A 19,239-nucleotide genomic window follows, 5' to 3' on the forward strand; every position below is an offset into this window, starting at 1 on the left:
AAATGCACAATCTGGAATGACAAGATAAAGCATCTTTATACTGGAAGTTTTCAAGAAGAAAGTGGAAATTAATGTAAAGTTAACATACAAAAATATATACCGAATATAATCAGTTAAGACATGATTATTAGAGAATGTGTACATACAGTCGTGTAGGTAGTTTTACAGATTTGGATTCAGCTAGAATGTGTGAGATCACCCAGTAGTTAAATTTATTCTGTGATATTCCCCAACCGGCTTCAGCTCTGTAACACCTCCTCATGACTCGTGACTCACAGATACATGATATTACTCGAATCTATCCTCAAACACATACAGATAATTAGCATTTTAATAAGTTTGATGCAGTAGTTTAAACAAGGTCTACAAACTAGTCACGAGTGATTTGAACAGTCCTAAAATACCAGAGGCTCAGAGAGCTGCATTTAGAGGCAATTTGGGAGACATTGAAATCTTTGAATGGTAAAAAAAAAAAGAAGAAAAAAAAAAGAAAGTGCATCATTGGGAAAGTATCTACAGTGATGTCTCATGCTGGTACTTTCTGTTTCTGAGACACTTTGAATTGTACCCTTGAGATGTGATGTATCACTTCCTCTGGGTGGGTGGGAGAGAGATTTCGTGGCACTGGACATGACAACAGAGATTAATTTGGGCAAACGGAGAAAATGTGCAAGATTTGATCAGATCAGATGTTCTTTTATGAGGCAGAGATTCTAATAATAATAGAAGAATTTTACTTTTAAAGGACCAGTGTGAAGGATTTATGTTGCATTCACACAGACTCAGGCAGACGGAGGACACCTGCTGGATGGAATGGGAAAAACAAACAAGCGGTTCAACGGAATCGCAGGACGCAAAATGAAACCCACGTGACACTATGTTGCTATGGCAATGTCATGCATGTGTATTATTTTATGGAATTATTATTGCAATATATGTGGCTATAAAATGCTGCTTTCCCTAAATATTGTACTTCAAACTTAATGTTAAACTCCCTCCAAAACGTTGATTCATTCATTTCCAAGAAGGATAGTGGAAAGACAGCTGCACTGTTGGTATGATTTTAAGATCTGGTTTATAATTCTGAGTGTTGTTGCACCAATAATGATTAGCTAGTGGTTGTCCAGATTGTTTTCTCCTTTTGAGAGAATTCTGTTGCGGATAAATATTTTAACTTTGGAATCTGATGCCGTGGCTGTGAAAGTTACAAAAAACATAAAAGTCCCTCTCTAGAGCCGGTGTTTGATTTGTCTGTTCTGGAAACATGACGGTTCAACGTGGCAGCCTCTGTGGAAGAGGACCTGTAAAAGACTCGTTCCAAGCCAAAACACAATGACTGTTACTTTGACATGATTATACACTCATGAAAACTTATTCATAATATATTCCATCTCTGTCATATTCTGCCAATAGATCCCTGTAAACACAGAAAGGGTGAAATGAGGGAAGAGATGGAGCGGTGGAAGAGCAATTACATCATTGTTAAATCACTAAAATCATAGTTTTTGTAATATTTTCTGTCAAATTGTTGATTTTTTACATACATAACCACGTAACAAACAGGATAATTTACAGTGCAAAATAAATCCATAAAATAATTTTACAATTAATATTTTGTGTCAATTTTTGTAAGTAACCATGTAATAAGCAGGATAACGTGCAGTGAGCAGGTCATTATTGTGAAATAAACCCCTTTAAGATGATTCAAGACCCCTGTATCACCCTGTGGGGTTTATTTTGCAATAATGACCTCCTCACTGTACATTATCCCTTACATATTAGAGTCAAACTCTAATAATAATTAATTAATCAATTAAGTGTTGCAGCTCTAGCAAGGCCACCAAAAAGTAGCCTAATGATCCTTTCATTTATCTCTGTCTATCATGTAATCCTCGCCTCGCAGGTTGTATCAGTCCCTCAAAAGTCTGCCAAGTGGAATGGGACCCCAAGCAGAAAAGTTAAAATGTTTATCTGTGACATGCTAAAACTTAGTCATACCGGACCAATTAAGTTGTTACAACAAAACCCCTGAGTGCACTGAACTGAGCAAGGATGTGTTTTATTTTTTATGAACTAATCTCTTTGTTTGGAGGAAGACAGTATTAAAAAAGTTTGGTCCAAACTGAATCCAACCCTTGACCCTGTTGGCACCACAATTACCACTATAAAGCACTCAAACTCCTGCTAGATCTGCAGAAGCAAGGCAACTCCAGCTAAAGTCCACTTGGCGGGATTTTCTTTGGTCTTCAGGTTGAAGGTCCACACATATGTGGGTCCCCTCTGGCGGGTCTTATAGACAGGACACTGGTACACGTTCCTGCTTTCCTGTTTGTCCACAGGAATGGCTTTGATGAAGATGACCGGCATGGTCGGGGTGAGCTCTTTGAGGCGGGCGTCGACAATCAAGCTGGTCTGAAAGAGGAGGACAGTCCGGACGGGGAAAGGAGAGCGAGGGAAGGAGGGAGGGAGGCAAGGATGGAGGTATGTGTGGGGATGGGGGGATGGGGGAGAGGGGGCAAGCCAGTCAGCCACAGACAGAAACATTTCACAGAGCTGAAGGAAGTTATAAATTAGTTTGAGGTGCAGGGGAAACTTCGCAGAGACTCTGTTCTTGCTATTGAGGCTGTGTTTAATAATGTTCTTTTGTAGGAGGAAAAAAAATAGCTGTTTGACTAATCTTGGATGGCACAAGCATTGTTAGACTTGCAGTTTGCCGAACACGATATTGTGGTACCCTTGAAAAGTGGTGAAAGTCGGCAGAGTTTGAGTGGAAGTCAAGCTGCCCTGCCTTAGAATACACACTCTATAAACACACTGAAACAGAGTGGTCTGTCTCATTAATTAATCCTCCTACACTTAGCGCCTGACAAACAGAAGTTTCACCATGCATGCACAGTGACTTTCAGGAATGAATGTAAATCCTGATGACTTTGGAAAGCTCAGAGGACAAAGCCCTAATTGCATCTGCATTTGCTATAAAACTTTAAAGAGGCATTAAATACCAATAACTTTATGTCTGTTTGGGTAAATACAAATAATGGATATGTTAAAGCAGGCCATGTGGACTCATTATAATTTAGTTTAATGACACTATTACTATGGTAACAGATATCTATCGTTTTATAATCTCACAGCATATTGAGGGAATAAAAATGTATTATAAAGCTGGAGCATCATAACCATTAAAGGGGTAGTTTGGATTATTTGAAGTGGGGTTTTATGAGGTACTCATCTATGGTTATTGAGTTCCCTACAGTGGATGGTGATTGGAGAAGCAGAGAGGAGAACCATTAGGAAGCTGAGTCAGCAGCACAATGTATTTTAGCCATTTAAAAAAAATCAGAATCAGTATAAGTGTACACCTGACACGCCAGACGGTTTGTTACACACAGAGCCACCTGGGAGGTCGTACTTAGAAAGTGTTTGGAAAGGGGCAGGTACTTTAAAAAAACACTAGGCAGGTGATTGGATGAGCCATCTGTCCGGGCTAACTTCAACCAATCAGATCAAACTCATGCTAAAGCCAGTCGGGAGAAGAGTAAACATGGAAGCTATATTTGGAATATTTTCACCTTGCTGTCAGACAGCCTTTTCTGATAGGAAACTGCTGCAAGTCAAATATTGCTCTGTCTCGCTATTTTATTTTGCAGAGCAGGGGAGGAGCTTGTCTACTGCTGCCTCGATCCATTAATTTGTTTGTGTTATTGTGTGACCTCAGTCACACAATAACACAAACTGACCGATGCAGCGATAGACCAGCAACTCCTTGCTGTGTAAAACTACTTAGATGAAGTGATCTTTTAAACTTTATTTGCTAAAAAACAATTTGGAAGATTGGTAACACTCCCAAACTCTCTCTCAAAAAACATAGCATTCTTTCGCTATAAGACACAGATATTTATCAGATATGTGTGTTTATATATAAATATATACTCCTGCCTTTGTATTTATCATCATCAGTTTGCAGCTTCTTAAAATTGAATTCTCAGGTTCATTCATATAATACTACAGAAGACAGGTTGGTCATCCTCACAAACATGGCGCACATACAGTGTACAGTTATAAAATGCAAAGGTAAATGTTTTCAAGAGCTCTTCCACTTCATCACATTTAATTCATGATGTTTAATAATTTCTTGGTGTGTATAAATGTGTTGTAATTTTTTCTTCCCTTCTCAAGTATGATTGTTCATGATTTTCTTTATTTCTGTCTGATTGTTTTTTTACAGTTTGTGTGTGTTTGTTGAAGCACTTTCTGATTTTGTTTCTTCCCTAAAGAGTTCTATGAATTTTTAAAAAAAAGTTGAGTGAGGGAGAATGATATTTGGATTATATAACAGCAGTGTCCCATCTAAAAAGCTAACTGACAGGAAGGTAAAGCTGTGAAAATATTCTAAATATAGCGTACACTTGATCTGACATATTCTTTTTTAGGTTGCTTTAATATACTTAAACATACTTTACATTAGGGATGTCCCGATACAACTTTTTTACTTCCGATACGATACCGATATTGCATCCTTGAGTATTAGCCGATACCGATATTGATCCGATACGATATCAGCACAAATCATACATACTTTTATTACTTATTCTGTAGTGTGGAATGTTAGAAAAGGCTTGATCAAGTGATGTTACTCAAACAGAGAACAATAGTCAGCAACCAGTGTCACCTATGGATAGAAGTGATGGAGCGGAAAATGGACGGCTTATCGGAGCGTTTATATCGGAGATTTTAGATGCAGTCTGATAAAATCCGATACTCGTTTTTTGGTATCGGCCCGATATCCGATATCAATATCGGATTGGGACACCCTTAATTTACATGTGCTTTATATCTTTACATCTTCTGCAGGTAACACACTGACCTTTGCGCCTCATAAAACCCAGCTTCAAATAATACAAACAATCACATAAACACACAAGCTTCCCCTGTGTTACGTCTGCATTTCTATCATATCTATTCAGCACACAAGGTGTTTATCATATACAGTATCTGGCTGTCTTTGATGTCTGAAATCTCTCTGAATAAAATGCATGGTTCATTAATATAGATGAGTAAGTTTATCATAAATCTTTGACTTTTATTGCTGTGCAGAGCTGTGTCCAGATGGAGCTCTGCTTTCTTTCCCATTCACTCTCTGCTGCTCCCCGCCAGTGGCACAGAACTGGCCTTGGGGCTGAGAGGACGACACAGAGAGGAGGAGGAGGAGGAGGAGAGCTGAGGAGTTGCGAGGAGAAGCCGGCCCGGCCCGTCTGTCCGCCTGTCTATTTGCCTGCGTCTCCAACTTTAATGAAGAAAAAAGGAACCACTCCTCTAAAGGGCGATCTAAGTGTTCAAGTGCACACTCTGCACATTCCCTAATTAAGAAGTCTACAGGGATGCTCCTTGAAAGCTGGGCGCATATACAGTAGCTGTATGTATGTAGATAGATAGAGCCCTGGGAAGCTGAGTAATGCGCTGCGCTCTGAGAGTTGAACGCAAGCAGGATGCAAAGCAGAAAATTAAGCCACAAAGGGAATGTGAAGGCCCTTCAGGGGCAAAATATCCAAGTTACTTTACTTGACTCAGTTTAAGGATGCATTTTGAGGTGAGCTCACCTTATGTTCACGTGTTAGTCTATCATCCATCATCAGAAAGAGTGTGTAAAAGTCTGTCTGTGCTGTTTTTGATTTTATACCCACACCTTCCCTGGAGACTAGATGTCACAATCAGCTATTTGCTTCTTCTGTGACTGTCAGCTCGACAAAGAAATCAATGGACGACTCGTGTACCTGTGTGTCCCAGCGTGCGCCCTCCATGTACAGCCCGTGTACGTAGGCCCCTTCACGAGGCGGGACGCTGAAGTCCTCACGATTCTTCTTGGTCACATCACACTGCAGACACATGCGGTCCAGAGGCCACTCATTCCTGTCATCCAAACACAAAGAGGTTCACCAGCGCTCTCTATCACAACTCAACTGAAGTGATTCCCAGCCTGGAGGGATTTGTAGTCCTACCACATGGGGTGCTTCTGCAATTGCTGAGGGGTACATGGGAAGATTGCAGAGTAGCTCAACTAATTTGAAAAGATAGTATTAGCGATTTGATTAAAAAGTACATCTACATATTGAGTCAGCTATAACAATTAATTTAGGTGTTATTGCAATTAAGATAGTGTGAAAACTAGTTAGCAAGCAAGCAAGCAGAAGAGATAAAATAGCTTAAAGGATGGATAATGAATAAACTGCTGAAATAGATTTCTGAAAGTAATGAAGGGACTGTTGAAACAGATCTCTAAAAGAACTGGATACACTTGAAAAAGATCTCTAAAAGTAATGAACGGGCCGTTGAAACAGATCTCAAACAGTAATGAATGGACTATTGAAATAAATCTCTAAAAGTAATGCATAAACTATTGAAATAGATCTTGAGAAGTTATGAATAAACTGTTGAAATAAGTAAAAAAATAATGGATAGTAGTAGTAAAAATTTACACTTGACCAAACTGACATAAACAGTACTTCAATTGTATGAAACTATTGTAACATCAACTATTATATCCACTTTTATATGGCAGTATTATCATTTAGTGGTAAAATAATATGAATATGTGATGAAGGGGTGCCTGAGTTAATCAGACAGAACTGTTAGGAAACGCCTTACAAGAAAAGGTTGGGAACTACAGTCCTAATGCACATGGACTCTACCTTCGAGCCATAGCTTGCATGATGGCGGTGAGGAAGGACTGCGGGTTGAAGAAGCCAGCCAGCCACACCACAGAGGGTAAGACGAAGTCCGCCGACCAGGCCTCCAGCTCCTTGATCCTGGCCAGCAGGTCAGTGAACCACAGGGCCAGGCCAGACATGGAGGGGTAGGCTCGCTTGGTCCAACTGTCCGGCACCATGTCCAGATAAATAGCATTCTGTAGGCTTTCCATGTCACTGGTCATGGTTAACTCTCCCTGAAGGGTGACAGTAGAACATTCAATGTCCAACTCGAATCTGTCAAAATTGTCGCTGAACATCATTGTCAAAGAAACTTTCAGATTTCTTGCTGACATGTTGTACTGCTGAAAGGAAGTTTAAAAAATATTTGGAGCAACATCAGTAAAGATCCATGCCCTGGTCACACCAGAGGGGGGGGTGGGGGGGGGCAATGAATTTCAGCTGTGTGTCCTCATGAAACAGATGGTGCTAGCAGCTTGGCAAAGAAGTGACCACTCATACAGAGCTAGTTAATCAACTGCTACAGCTGCTAACATGCAAGCCAGCCAGGAACATGCTAGCATTAGACTGAGCTAAGGGTAGCACAAGGCTAAGCTACGATAGCTTCTTCTGTTTTGGACTCTCCAATTGTTTCCTTGAAGGTCAACAATGTCAGTATAATTTGCTAGTGGTCAACAGCCCAAGTTCAAAGTGAAATTTCTTGGATTTACTTTGTCCCAGTGAGCAAATTCACTGAGTGGTATGATTGTAGACAGGACAGGTAACGTTGTATAATAGCACAACCTTTGTATGGTTTGGCCTTTAGATTTTAGTTCTGGCACACGCCAATAACAATTAATAACATATACTAATGCAAACAAACAGTGGTGGTGTGATTTATGGAAGTAGCTTTTGTTTTATTTAAATACATTACAGTGAAGATAACAGGTGGATGGATTATGAGGGCAATGGGTCCCTGGGAACAGACATGTAAAAGCCCCCCACCCCTCCTATATAGAGGCCACACCCCCAGTCTGAGAGAGACACAACCACATGTGAACCACATTTTGCAGCTGAAACAGACTCGCAGAGACACAAAATGACTTAGGTATGTTATTTGTGGGAGTTCTTGTGTGAATTTGTGGTCATTTTGAATCCCTTCTTAGTCATTTGTGTCTCTGCTTCGTGATTTCTGTCTCTTTGTGGTCACTTTGTATCTTTTTGTTGCCATTATGTGTCACTTTGTTGCCATGTTGTGTCTCGTTAGTCATTTGTGTCTCTTTGTGGGCATTTTCTGTTTGTTTTTGTGGTCATTTTTGTGTCATTTTGTAGGCATGTGTCTCTTTTTAGTCATTTGTCTCTCTTTGTGTCTTTTTGTGCTCACTCTGTGTCTCTCTCTGCTGCCTGACCCCCCTGGTTCCCCGGGGCCTGTGCCCTGTGTGCACATCCAGTAATCCATCCACGAACAGGTGTGACTGTTGATGCCATCTAAATGTCAGTGCGGTTCAAAGCCCCCAGAAAGCTGCTGGGCGTACAGGTGTGTTGAGTTGTAATCACCACTGTCTGACTGAGCCGGTGATGACAGCAAGTACATTGTTGTACCCACTGATAATTAAATGTATTGCCACCTCCCAAGGACGGAGTTTGAACTTGGCGTATTCTGTAATGAGAGGCCTCATGTTTGCAGATAATAAGAATGCATTAGTTATTTGCGTTACAAAGTCTGTGTCTCTGTTTGTGTTGTGTCATGGCTGCAGTCTGACTATAAAATAAACATTTTACCCTTTTGGGTACTTATAATCTGCTCAGAGCAGAACACAAGGCCTGTAATTGAAAAATGTGAAAAACAACATGCAATTTCATCTGAGACGGACATAAACTTTATTACTGCTATAATTTGAGTTTTCCACTGTTTGCCATACTTTGATGAACAGGCTGCTTGTGGATATTAGAAAAATCTGTTGTATAATTTGGCTTTTATCCTCTTTCTGATCATCTGGATAATAGCTATTTTAATTAGGACGACTGTTGTCTGCATGTCGACAGATGCTGCTGCCTCCTTTTGCACTGAAAAACTTCTTCGTTGGTTTGTGAATTTTCATTACGGGAAGGAACTGGGAGTTCAACGTGTCACTTCAGGTTTGTCTCGACAGCTAAACATTGGAGGTGACACCTCCCAGCCGCATGAGGTGTGGAGCGGTAACAAGCCCTCGGAAACTACTGATGCATACATAAACATGAAGACAAGCACACCACGCCAGATAAGGAAACATGCTGTAAGATAGCCAAGAGAAGATGGCAGTGAAGAGTAATGAGACAGCGCACGAGTGAAAACAGTGGTGTCCTTCACCCACTGATACTGGAGCTGATGTATAGATTCCCATATGTGACAGTCATAACAATTCTTTATGAGGGTGATAAGGTTCTGTAGATTGATCTACATCTGTGCGTTTACCGTGAACCTTTCACCTCCTCCAAATAATCCTGATCCGTCAGTTCAGCCACAGCATGGCACTGTGAAGCTGCACCGTCTCACCAAGGCTAACATCCTGATAGTTCCTATTTATTCCACTATAAAGACAAAATATGATTCCATTTGCTGGTACAATAGTCTACATGGCTTTTAAATCACTGAGCCAATTTATTGAAGCTTGTAGTGTCGGGAGATCGAAGCCTCATAACTCCTGACAAACGCTTTTACACATTTTTCCCCCCTCTTTTCTCTTTTCGTTTGTTGTTAACACACGACTCAGTCAGGCTTGACACACACAGAGCGCAGACGTCTCATTTCTTTTCTGCTCCTCTGTAAGCCACATCTTTGAGTCATTCTGAAGACTGGGCTTCTGACAAACAACAGAGAAAAAAAAGGTTTAGTTATGCAGGGATTCTAATGCAGCAGCACGTCAGAGTCAACAGCAGCCGGGCCAACGTAGCGTGAATCATAGGTGTTGAGGATAATTGAGGGTTTTGCGGTGGATTTTGAGCGACAGTTCACTTGAAGTTCATTTGTTTTTTTATTTAAGGTATTTAGCTCTTGGCGCCGTCCCTGCTGAGCCAGTGGTTCTCATCTGTGGACACCCGAGGGTGATTCAGGCGCTTCAAGGGAGTCCCCAGCCAAATGAGAAATGAGCCCCATTTGGTCAGGATTAACATTACAGGGGAGGTGGGGAATGAAATAGTCACCGCGCTCCTCTGTAATTTGACTCAATGTTCCTGATGGCATTTTAAGCATCAGGAAATTATGGGATATGGTCTGTAATAGACATTCAGTAGGACAAAGCCAAAAGAGAAAGTCACTCTCTGGGTGACACAGAAGGTGATGCATGCTTAGTCTGTGTTTTAGTTAACTTATACTATTAATATTGCATTTAAATCCATTTTATTGTATGTCATTGTCAACATTAGTCCTTGTTTTCTCTATTTGAAAGACAGTATATAGTTGTTATTTCACTCTATTACAGTCTTTCACATGTTCTGTCTTAGAGTCTTATGGTTTGTCAGTCATCTGTTATGCACTCTGAATTGCATTAACCAGTCTGAGAGGTGCTACACGAATTAAGTTTGATTGACTGAAAATCGTTACAAAGAGAACAGCACCCATGAGTGTCAAATCATAGTTAAAAGAGGTGGTGCAAGATTAGTATGGCAGATTAGTGTGACTCAATACCACCTGAAAGTGCTCTTTCTTGCAATATAGAGCCTCCAATCATAACAAATAAAGCTGCTCTTTCACTATGAGGCTCAGATTATGTTGGACTACTGAAAATATTAGTTTTTCATTGTGGTCTGTACTTTCAGCAGTGAGTGGCAGATAAATGCACACAAGGGGCAACTACACACTGCTGTTAGAAACTGAGAACAATTATCTGTTAATTAGCCTGATCAGTAATCTACACATACATCATTATATCATATTATATTATATTAATAAAACCAATAACTAACAGCAGTTAATGTCAGAAACCTTATAATCTTTTAGAAGTTACCTAGTGTTTCTTTATGTTTAAAAATAAACATATTAGCAGTTTGAGTTGAACTAAACCTCACTGTGCTCTACAGGGGAAATATTACACCAGACTTCCTTTAAAAAATATGAAAGATTCAAAATTTCTTGCATGTTCGTAAAAACACGTAACTCTAGATACACAAGATAAAAGACACAACAGGTCGACAATATTTTTGTTAATTCGGCATCAATATAATCTATAAAGAAAGTGTATTTCTGCACAAAGTTTACATTGCAGTTACGCTATTTTAGTAGGAGAGGACTAAACGCATCAAGTTGAAAGTGCATTTTACTCTTGTAGCTGCTCGAGGTGGAGCTAGTTTTAACTGCTTTACAGCTCAGCCCTAAATCAAAAATACATATTTGGCCCCTGGCCTGGCCTTTAGTGCTGTTTATCCATGATAATCCAAGATAATCCCCAGACCTTGTTCTGAGCAGTTCATGTGGGAACTACTTGAGTAACCAGACCATGATTTTTGGAAAGAGACGCTGCATGGTTTTGAATTTTTCAAATGCAGTTTTTTGCTGCTTTGAGCACCACGAACCAAAGAGTGTGTAAAGGTGACTATTAAGTAAAGGTTTAAAATAAATGAAGCCAGCACTGCAGCCTCCTCACCTTGAGTCCCAGGCTGAGCTCTCGAAGGGAGCGTCTCATCTCCTGCGTGAGGAGGTTCATGCGCTCGCACTCCTGCAGCGCCACCACCTGGTAGGGAGTCCTCTCCTCCGCCTTCCCCAGCAGCTCGGCCATGTTGAACTCCTCCGGCAGCTTCTCCATGATCTCCTCCAGCGCCGCACGCACCTGGTGATATGTGGAGGAACGAACACCAGTGTCGAGGAGTGAGTGAGCCAACCAGCGGTAAAAAAATATTGTTTGATCTGTCTCACTGTTGCAATTAAAAGATAGTCAGGGCGAGAAACACAAAAGGGGAGAGAACAGCCATCAAATAAAAGACTCACGAGAGATTGGGGTTATCTGTGTCAGATAAACTCAGTACTGCCAACGCTGACAGCCTGAGAAACTGTAACAGTTTGTAATAGACAGTCCCATAAATATTCATGAAGATATATTTTGCAAGGCAGCTCTTTTGTTTTCAATAACAGCCTAATCCCTCCAGAAAATCAATGCTCACATCATATTTTTGTAGGTAAGTGATGAAAGCTAACGTCTGTGTCAACATTTTCCCAAGGCAACCAGCATTAGCGATCAATCAACGGATTAGGTGCCGAACAAAGGATATGAGGTCATCATATCTATGGATTTTTCAGTTCAAATATCTGATCTGGGTTTGGCAGCCACTGAGCGCGCTGAATACAAAGTGAGCCTCGTTGGGAAGCTCTGCGCGCCTGTCATCTGTTAAGACAGGAGTATCCATGCTGCTGAGCCTGAAAGGTCACACATCATAATACATCGAGGAATAGAGACAAACACACACACAAGCACACACACAAATTGCAGTGGCTAAGCTGGTTGATACTAGACGGGTGTTTGATAAAGTAAAAATGCCATTTAAAGCAACATTATGTAACTCTTGCACCTTAAAATAACAGTTTCAAAATAGGGGTGTTCCTGGTGACTCAGTTTCCTATCGGTTAAACAAATTTTAATATAGACTAGTCGACTAGACTAACAGTAAGAAAACACTTATAAGTCTCTGTAAACACAAATCCACTGAATCTCATGTCTAAAATAGTAAGAATATAAAAAGTATTAGAAATCAGATTTGAAATATTGTCATCTAAGCTTTTGTTCACTTTCCTTTTGTATTGGGTTTGAATTGGACGTATTTGTGCTCAGAGATTTACAACACAATTAATTCCACAAACCAATCATAAAAAATCCCTGTCAGTTGCTTTGTGGGTGCAACAAAACTCCTCTTCTCCCACTGCAGCAGCTGCTGTCTGAGTCTGAGCCAACTGAACGATGTTATATCACTCCTTTAACACAAACAGCGATTTAACCTGCCGCCCAAATCAATATCGGTTTAAGCGTGCGCTATATTTAGAACATTTTCCCCACTTTACTTTGCTGTTAGACAGCCTTTACAGATGGTGAACTGAATCCGCTGTCTGTGCTCTCTTCACTGCAACAAAACTCCATTAAAAAAAAAACAGTCCCTTTTCCTCGCAGGTCACTGAAGTTGCTGGTCTACCGCCGCCTTGATCTGCAGCAAGAAACAGTACACTGATGTCACACTGAAGCCAAACAATAACATTTTTTAGGTGGTCCTTTGTTCAGGTGCTAAAATATGTTTTGCTACTACTTGCGTCTACAGCGATCCACAGCAGGACATTACTTGGCTTCCTGCTGGGACTCCTGAGGCAGCTGCCAATCACATGTGAGCTCACACGCCCACACACTCTTGAAGAATGGTCTAAACAGCGTTTCTGAAACAGGTTTTCCAATAGTTATGCGCATTTATTTTCATTCAGATCTGTATGGAGGTTTAATGAGAAAAATGCATTTTTTTATTTCTTTTTTTAAGTTTTGCAAGGCTTTTTTCTTTCAAGTTACTTTTGGGCTTTTTGCCTTTATTGGACAGGAGTAGACAGGAAAGAAGGTGGAGGGCTGGGGATGATACACAGCAGAAGTCGAACCAGCGGCTGCTGCAGAGGACTGACAGCCTCCGTACATGGGGCTCACACTCTACCACCCAAGCTCCAGGGGCGCCCCAAGTTTTGCGAGGCCTTAAGAAATATAACTGTATACATTTTTTTTTATAAAAATTACAAATAACAACAAAGATTAAGGTTGACTGTCATGTTTAATCTAGGGCAACAACATCTATAAAATGTCAGAAAATAGTAGGGCTGCCCCCTAATAGTCGACTTAACCGTTAGTCGATGTTAAGAATCTCAGTCAACCACATTTTCATTTATTTGTAAAAACACACCGTCAACACATTCAGTAAAGGAGCTCCAGGGGATTGTTCCAACACGGACCTTTTTTTCCAGCGCACTGCTGCTAACTGTGTTGTAGCTGCCTTTAGCAATTTAGCTCACCCTTTAGCAAATAGCTAGTGTTTCTGTAGTTGTAACAGTATGAGTTTGAAGTAAACTAAACCTCTCTATGTTTTCTGAGGGAAAAATTACTCTAAACTCCCTTTAAAAAACATTCATTTCTGAGGTGTCTGTAAAAACTTGTGACTCTAGAAACACAATATGAAAGGTGTCACAGGTTGACGATATTCTTGTCAATTCAGCATCAATATAATCCATGAAGAAAGTGTTTTTCCAGACAAACTTTACATTTTATACTTTGTTGCTTCAACTCATTACCAGCCCTCATTGCTCAGCTACAGTATTTTATGAGGAGATGACCATGAGAATGAGAGGCGAACTGTTTCAAAAATGAATATTTCTCACTAAAATACTTGCTGGTTGGTGGATCAGAGACAAGCTGAATTAAACACTAACTCATCAACACTGTTAATTCACCATCTATTGTGTGTGTGCAGACGATTGATTGTGGAACACTTTGTTTTATTTTGTTTTTTTTTTATGTGGTAACAAAGATTTTGCCTCAGTGGAGCTCAAATCTTAATGTTAGCTCAGTCAGTGGTCCTGTGGGACACAGCCTCTGAGTCCAGCGGAGGCCGGTCTGACAGGAATACTGCACCTGAGGTGATTTAACATTACAGTGGCTCCGACTGGACTATGACTCCAGGGACGATGAAGACACGGCGGGTTCAGGTGAGGACAGAGGGAGTGAAGCCGTCGAGGAGCGAGTTTGCAGCTCATCATCCGTTGAGATGATTAGTCAGCATGTGTTTGTTTTTGTGAGGGTGGAAATTATTCATTACTGTGTTTTAAACTATGACACTTGTGTGAGTTTATACTGTTTTAAAATAAATTGACTAAATGTTCCGTCACCTTGCCGGTTGTTCAGACAGTCAGATTCGTTACCCTTTTGGCAGTCAGTATTTAACAACTAGTTTTTCAGCTTCCAAGGTGATGTTTAAACTGTCAGTCCAAAACCAAAAAAATATTCAGTTATTATGATAGAAAGCAGAAAAGCAGAAAATCTAGATATTTGAGAGGCTGAAAATAGCATTTTCTGTCATTTTTGCATGAAAAAATACTAATTACTAATGATGAATTGTTATCAAAATAGTTTCATTCTTTTTTATAAGTGAGCTCCTCGATTTACTAACCTGATATGGCGGTTGAATTGCCCCGGGCAAGCTGATTGTGCCTCTGTCATCCCTCGCTCTCCATACGCCTGTTATTGCACTATTACTATGTTATTACTATATTTATATTACTATGTCACTGGCCTGGTATAACTGGTAATCTGGTAAACTGGTCAGGCTGCTTTCAGGCTTAGCTTCCCCTCATATTTAACCAGTGTTACAGTCAATCAGCCAGTTTTTTAAAGTTCCTCCCTGACAGTCTCTCTTTACTGCTATATAGTGAACAGCATCAAAGTCGATTTGCAGCACATGGCAGATTTATCACGTTTTGACAGGACTGTACTTACTGGATACTGAGGGCCTTATCAAAACAAAGATGGTTGCAGGTGGCTACCATGACAGGAAGAGTTTTTTTTTGATTGTGCAACTAACAAAATATTGTTTCAACCAGATGGTTGCGAACAGCTGTAAGTGTTAAATGATCTGCTGGGTTTGTCAAACATTTCGGGGTGTTTGTCTTTCAGAGAAATTATGATTGCCACTGAGGCTGGAGTATGAGAGGCACAAACTGAGGCTTAACCTGAGGAAGTGTTGTCAAAACACTAATAACACCAGTAATTTACACAGTTCTTGCATTGAACAAGATGCAATCATTAGGATTAATAGTGTTTTAATTCATGCCTCATCATAGCCTGGCATCGCCAGAGTAATTAGCTCCACAAAGGAGGTTATGTTTTCAGTGCTGTTTGTTTGTCTGTTTGTCAGCAGGATTATGGTAAAATAACTGGCCCAGTTTTCATGAAACTTGGTGGAAGGGTGGAGCGAGCGCCAAGGAAGGACCCATTTAATTCCTTCTTTATTAAGATTTTGGAGAGGATCCGAATCACAGGGCGGATACACAAATTATTTTTCACTTTCATTCACATTACGAGCGAGAGCATTTGGCCTTGGCGGAGGTCTGCGCTCTCTGAGTCCTCCTCTAGATCAGAAATGTGTGTTAGTCTGGAGCCTCTCAGCAAAATGCCTCTGGTGCAACTGAACAGACCAGTGAGAGGAGGGATGTTAATAGGTTCATTACAGTTAATCAATTAGAAATGTATTAATCAGTAAATGTATGTTTAATACACCATCTCTCCACACAGGTTTTCTGCCTTGGTTTGGTTTGGTTTGGTCCAGTCTGCCTTGTTAGTCTAGAATTGCAGTGATCGAGCGCCATTTGACATTATTTCATTGGGAGGAGACGTTTGTTGAATAAAGACAGACAGACATAAGCAGCTGTTTCCAGCAAGAGCCTTATTGTTTCATTATACTGTTTGTGCCTCATGAATTAATATTTCACATTACTATGTGCCAATAGTTGTTTACATCAAATTTAAAATGTATTTTGCAACTTATTAATTAGGAAAATGCAAAAATCCAGAACCCTGATTCAAACCAAACAATCAGACGTAGCTTTACGAGACACATGTAAGTTGAGGCAGTGCATTTTACAGCTGGAAAACAATGACGGCCTGGTGACAAACATTCTCCAATTACAGCTAAACACAAACCTGCAAAAGCAAAATATGACATGCTGGTAAACCAGTCCAGCTCTCTGAAACAGTCCCTGGTCTCACTCTTACAGGAAATTGCGCTGGCCACTGAAAGGAGGGTGGGCCAGACAGAAAAAAGAAGACATTTGACAAACCATGTTGATAAGAGTAAAAAGAAGTTAAGAATTAAAAAAAAACCCGTGCTATGACTCATATTTTGGTGCTGTTTCAAGCAACAATAAGCATAAATGACTTTTTAACAAAGCTAACACTCACACCACCAAGACCCTTATTTATAATATTAAAAAGTGACACTTGGTCCGTTGAGAGTTTGCGCAAGGCTGCACTCTCTCTGACAGAATATTTGTTTGAGCTCTTACACTCAAATAAGCTTTATTTCAGAGCAGTACTGAACCAGAAAATGCCATCTCTGTAAAAATCACCCTGGTTGCTGTCAGAGCCCCCAAACAGTTGGCCTGCAATTTATTTTCAATTCAGTGTGCAGCAGCTACTGAAAATGTCACCTGTTGTCATCATACATTTAAGATTTGGCGCTTAGGCCCGGGGTTTAGTGAGACGCTCGACTCCAACGTGTGAGGATTTGACTTTTTAAGACAGAATATCATATCAGAATCATAACTTGAGTTGAGTGCCACCTTTTTAGCCCCTTAAACCTCACTGACCTGCTGGTGGGACTGTCATCACAATTTTTTTTGCTGTGCAGCCAAACATTGTTCAAATCCACAGAACTCGATTTTAAATTTTAAAGGAGAGGCCAAAGTTTCCAAAGTTACCAAATATGTCAAACTGAATTTTGAGGAAATGCCAATGAAATGTAGAATGTTTCTGGTTGAGGGAATGGCAGCTCTAGGGAACAAATATCACACTCATACATCATGTACAGGAACATTTGTTGGTTTTATATTTAGTTCATATAAAATAGTCACTGACAATTATTAAAATAAAATTAACTGTAGGGATGTGCGTGATTAGTCGACTACATGATTAAACTATGTATTTAATGTATTTGATTTGGCGATTGTAGACTGTGATTAATGACTTCAAATACACACAGTATTTGTTTGGACAGTGTGTAACATTATCAGTTAGACTATCTAAATTAAAATTTCTGTTTAATCAACAGGGAAATTAGTCACCAGGAAGATCCCTAATTAACAGTATATAAAATACTTCACTATCAAATTATTTTAAGAGGCCTGCTTTCTTTTCTTCCATGCACATTTTAACATTTTAACGTAACATTACATAACACAAACAAACTAATCGATTAGGGCAGCAACTCCTGTGTTCAGTGTGGTAAAATTTCTGTTTTTGTCAATGAAGTTTGGTGGCTTTGAACAGACCAATATCACAGCTGTTTCTGGAAAAACTAAAAAGTTTTTACTCTTTAAAAAAAGGTGTACCTCTGAACGGATACTTAGAATAACAGCGTGAGCCTCAGTGAGGATTATGTTGCAACAGCTAAAGCAAATTCCTAAATTTGTGTACCTATTAGTCATTTAAACCACAAAATATGTATGAAAAAATAGGACCCAGATTTAAAAAGAGTCAAGTAACCCTTTAAGAATAAGCTAGTTGCCACTTTTCCACAAATTAAGCAAAAACACTTTCAAAGGGGCCAGAATTGTGTCTTTGACCTCAGCATTTGTAAAATTCTACCCAGATAATATAATGTTGATGAGAGGCTGGAACAAGCTGATGTATATAAGTGATACTGTCAAACTGTGTGTGTGGAATAAGATGGAAATTCAAAGCTTAAAGCTGCCAAGAAAAAATAAGTGAAAATGTTACTGGGTAAAATGTCAAACTGTAAATTGAAAATTGTAAAAGATGTTGCTTTTGGGAGTCTTGGAGGCCAGTCCTGAGGAAAACTCGCAAACAAATCCAATCAATAACGATGGAGCACCACCAGACCACATAATATTTGCATAAACAAGATTTGTTTTTGTCATATTTAGAAAAAAAGCTTCCGAAACAATATTCACGTCCTAGAAAATGAATCAAAAAGCAATCAAACATCCGAGATCTAAGAATAATTGAACTGAAATCTGTTAAAGCCTTTCCACGAGAACCTGTGAAGCATCATATTTCATACAGCCAGAAGCATTTCTCTGTTACAGCTGAAGCAATTAGTGCATTAGTTCTTCAACAGAAAATTATCACTATTGTCACTACTGTGATAATTGATTCATTGTTGTAGTCATTTTTCAAGCAAAAATTCCAATATTCATACTATTTGCAGCCTCTCAAATGTGAGGATTTGTTGCTTTTCTTTGTCATATGCGACAGTAAATTTCATCTCTTTGGGTTTTGACCTGTTGATTGGATAAAACAAGACATGTGAATGCATCACACCTGTGGAAACATTACAGTGGGGATGTTTAAATATTTTCTAACAATGATTACATGAGAAAATAATTGGCAGATTAATAGATAACAAATATTTCAATTAGTTACAGCCGTATTCTCTGTACACATACTTTGGCGGGGTTGTTTTTCCTGGTGTTTGCTGGGCTCCAAAGTTCCAAATAAGTGAAACTTTAATGACACGGCAATGCCCCCCTGAACAAAGGCAGCTTCATAAAGACAAGTTTAACCAGTTTGCTTTGGAAGAACTGAACTGCCCTGCACAGAGCTCTGACCTCAACCCCATCCAACACCTTTGGGATGAACTGGAACACCAGGGGCCGGTTCACAAGGATAGACTTTGACTATGACTTGGATATAACAGATTTTTCAAAGATAAAAAAAGGAAAAAAGCTGATCGAGTGACTGCATCCAACCATTTACCACAGTAGAAAATATCTTTTGGTGGAATTCAACAGTTACAAGGACGTTTTACTTGGAACGTTTAGCAAAGAGTG

The 19,239-nt window shown here is 39.7% G+C and overlaps 1 protein-coding gene across 1 annotated transcript in view; it reads right to left on the minus strand.

The window, feature by feature from the left end:
- Positions 1–17: 17 nt before the first annotated feature.
- The window catches only part of dnah9 (dynein, axonemal, heavy chain 9), a 203,527-nt gene continuing 184,305 nt past the window's right edge, over positions 18–19,239 (minus strand). The window contains exons 75-78 of the mRNA XM_084741680.1: positions 11,309–11,491; positions 6,690–6,943; positions 5,775–5,910; positions 18–2,412 (exon numbers count right to left, since the gene is read on the minus strand). Coding sequence (XP_084597806.1) covers positions 2,185–2,412; positions 5,775–5,910; positions 6,690–6,943; positions 11,309–11,491 — 801 coding nt within the window. The 3' untranslated portion in view covers positions 18–2,184. The remainder of the gene's footprint in view (positions 2,413–5,774; positions 5,911–6,689; positions 6,944–11,308; positions 11,492–19,239) is intronic.

Source organism: Lutjanus erythropterus, chromosome 17 (assembly GCF_056507025.1).
Source record: "Lutjanus erythropterus isolate fLutEry1 chromosome 17, fLutEry1.hap2, whole genome shotgun sequence".
Lineage (NCBI taxonomy): Eukaryota > Metazoa > Chordata > Actinopteri > Lutjaniformes > Lutjanidae > Lutjanus > Lutjanus erythropterus.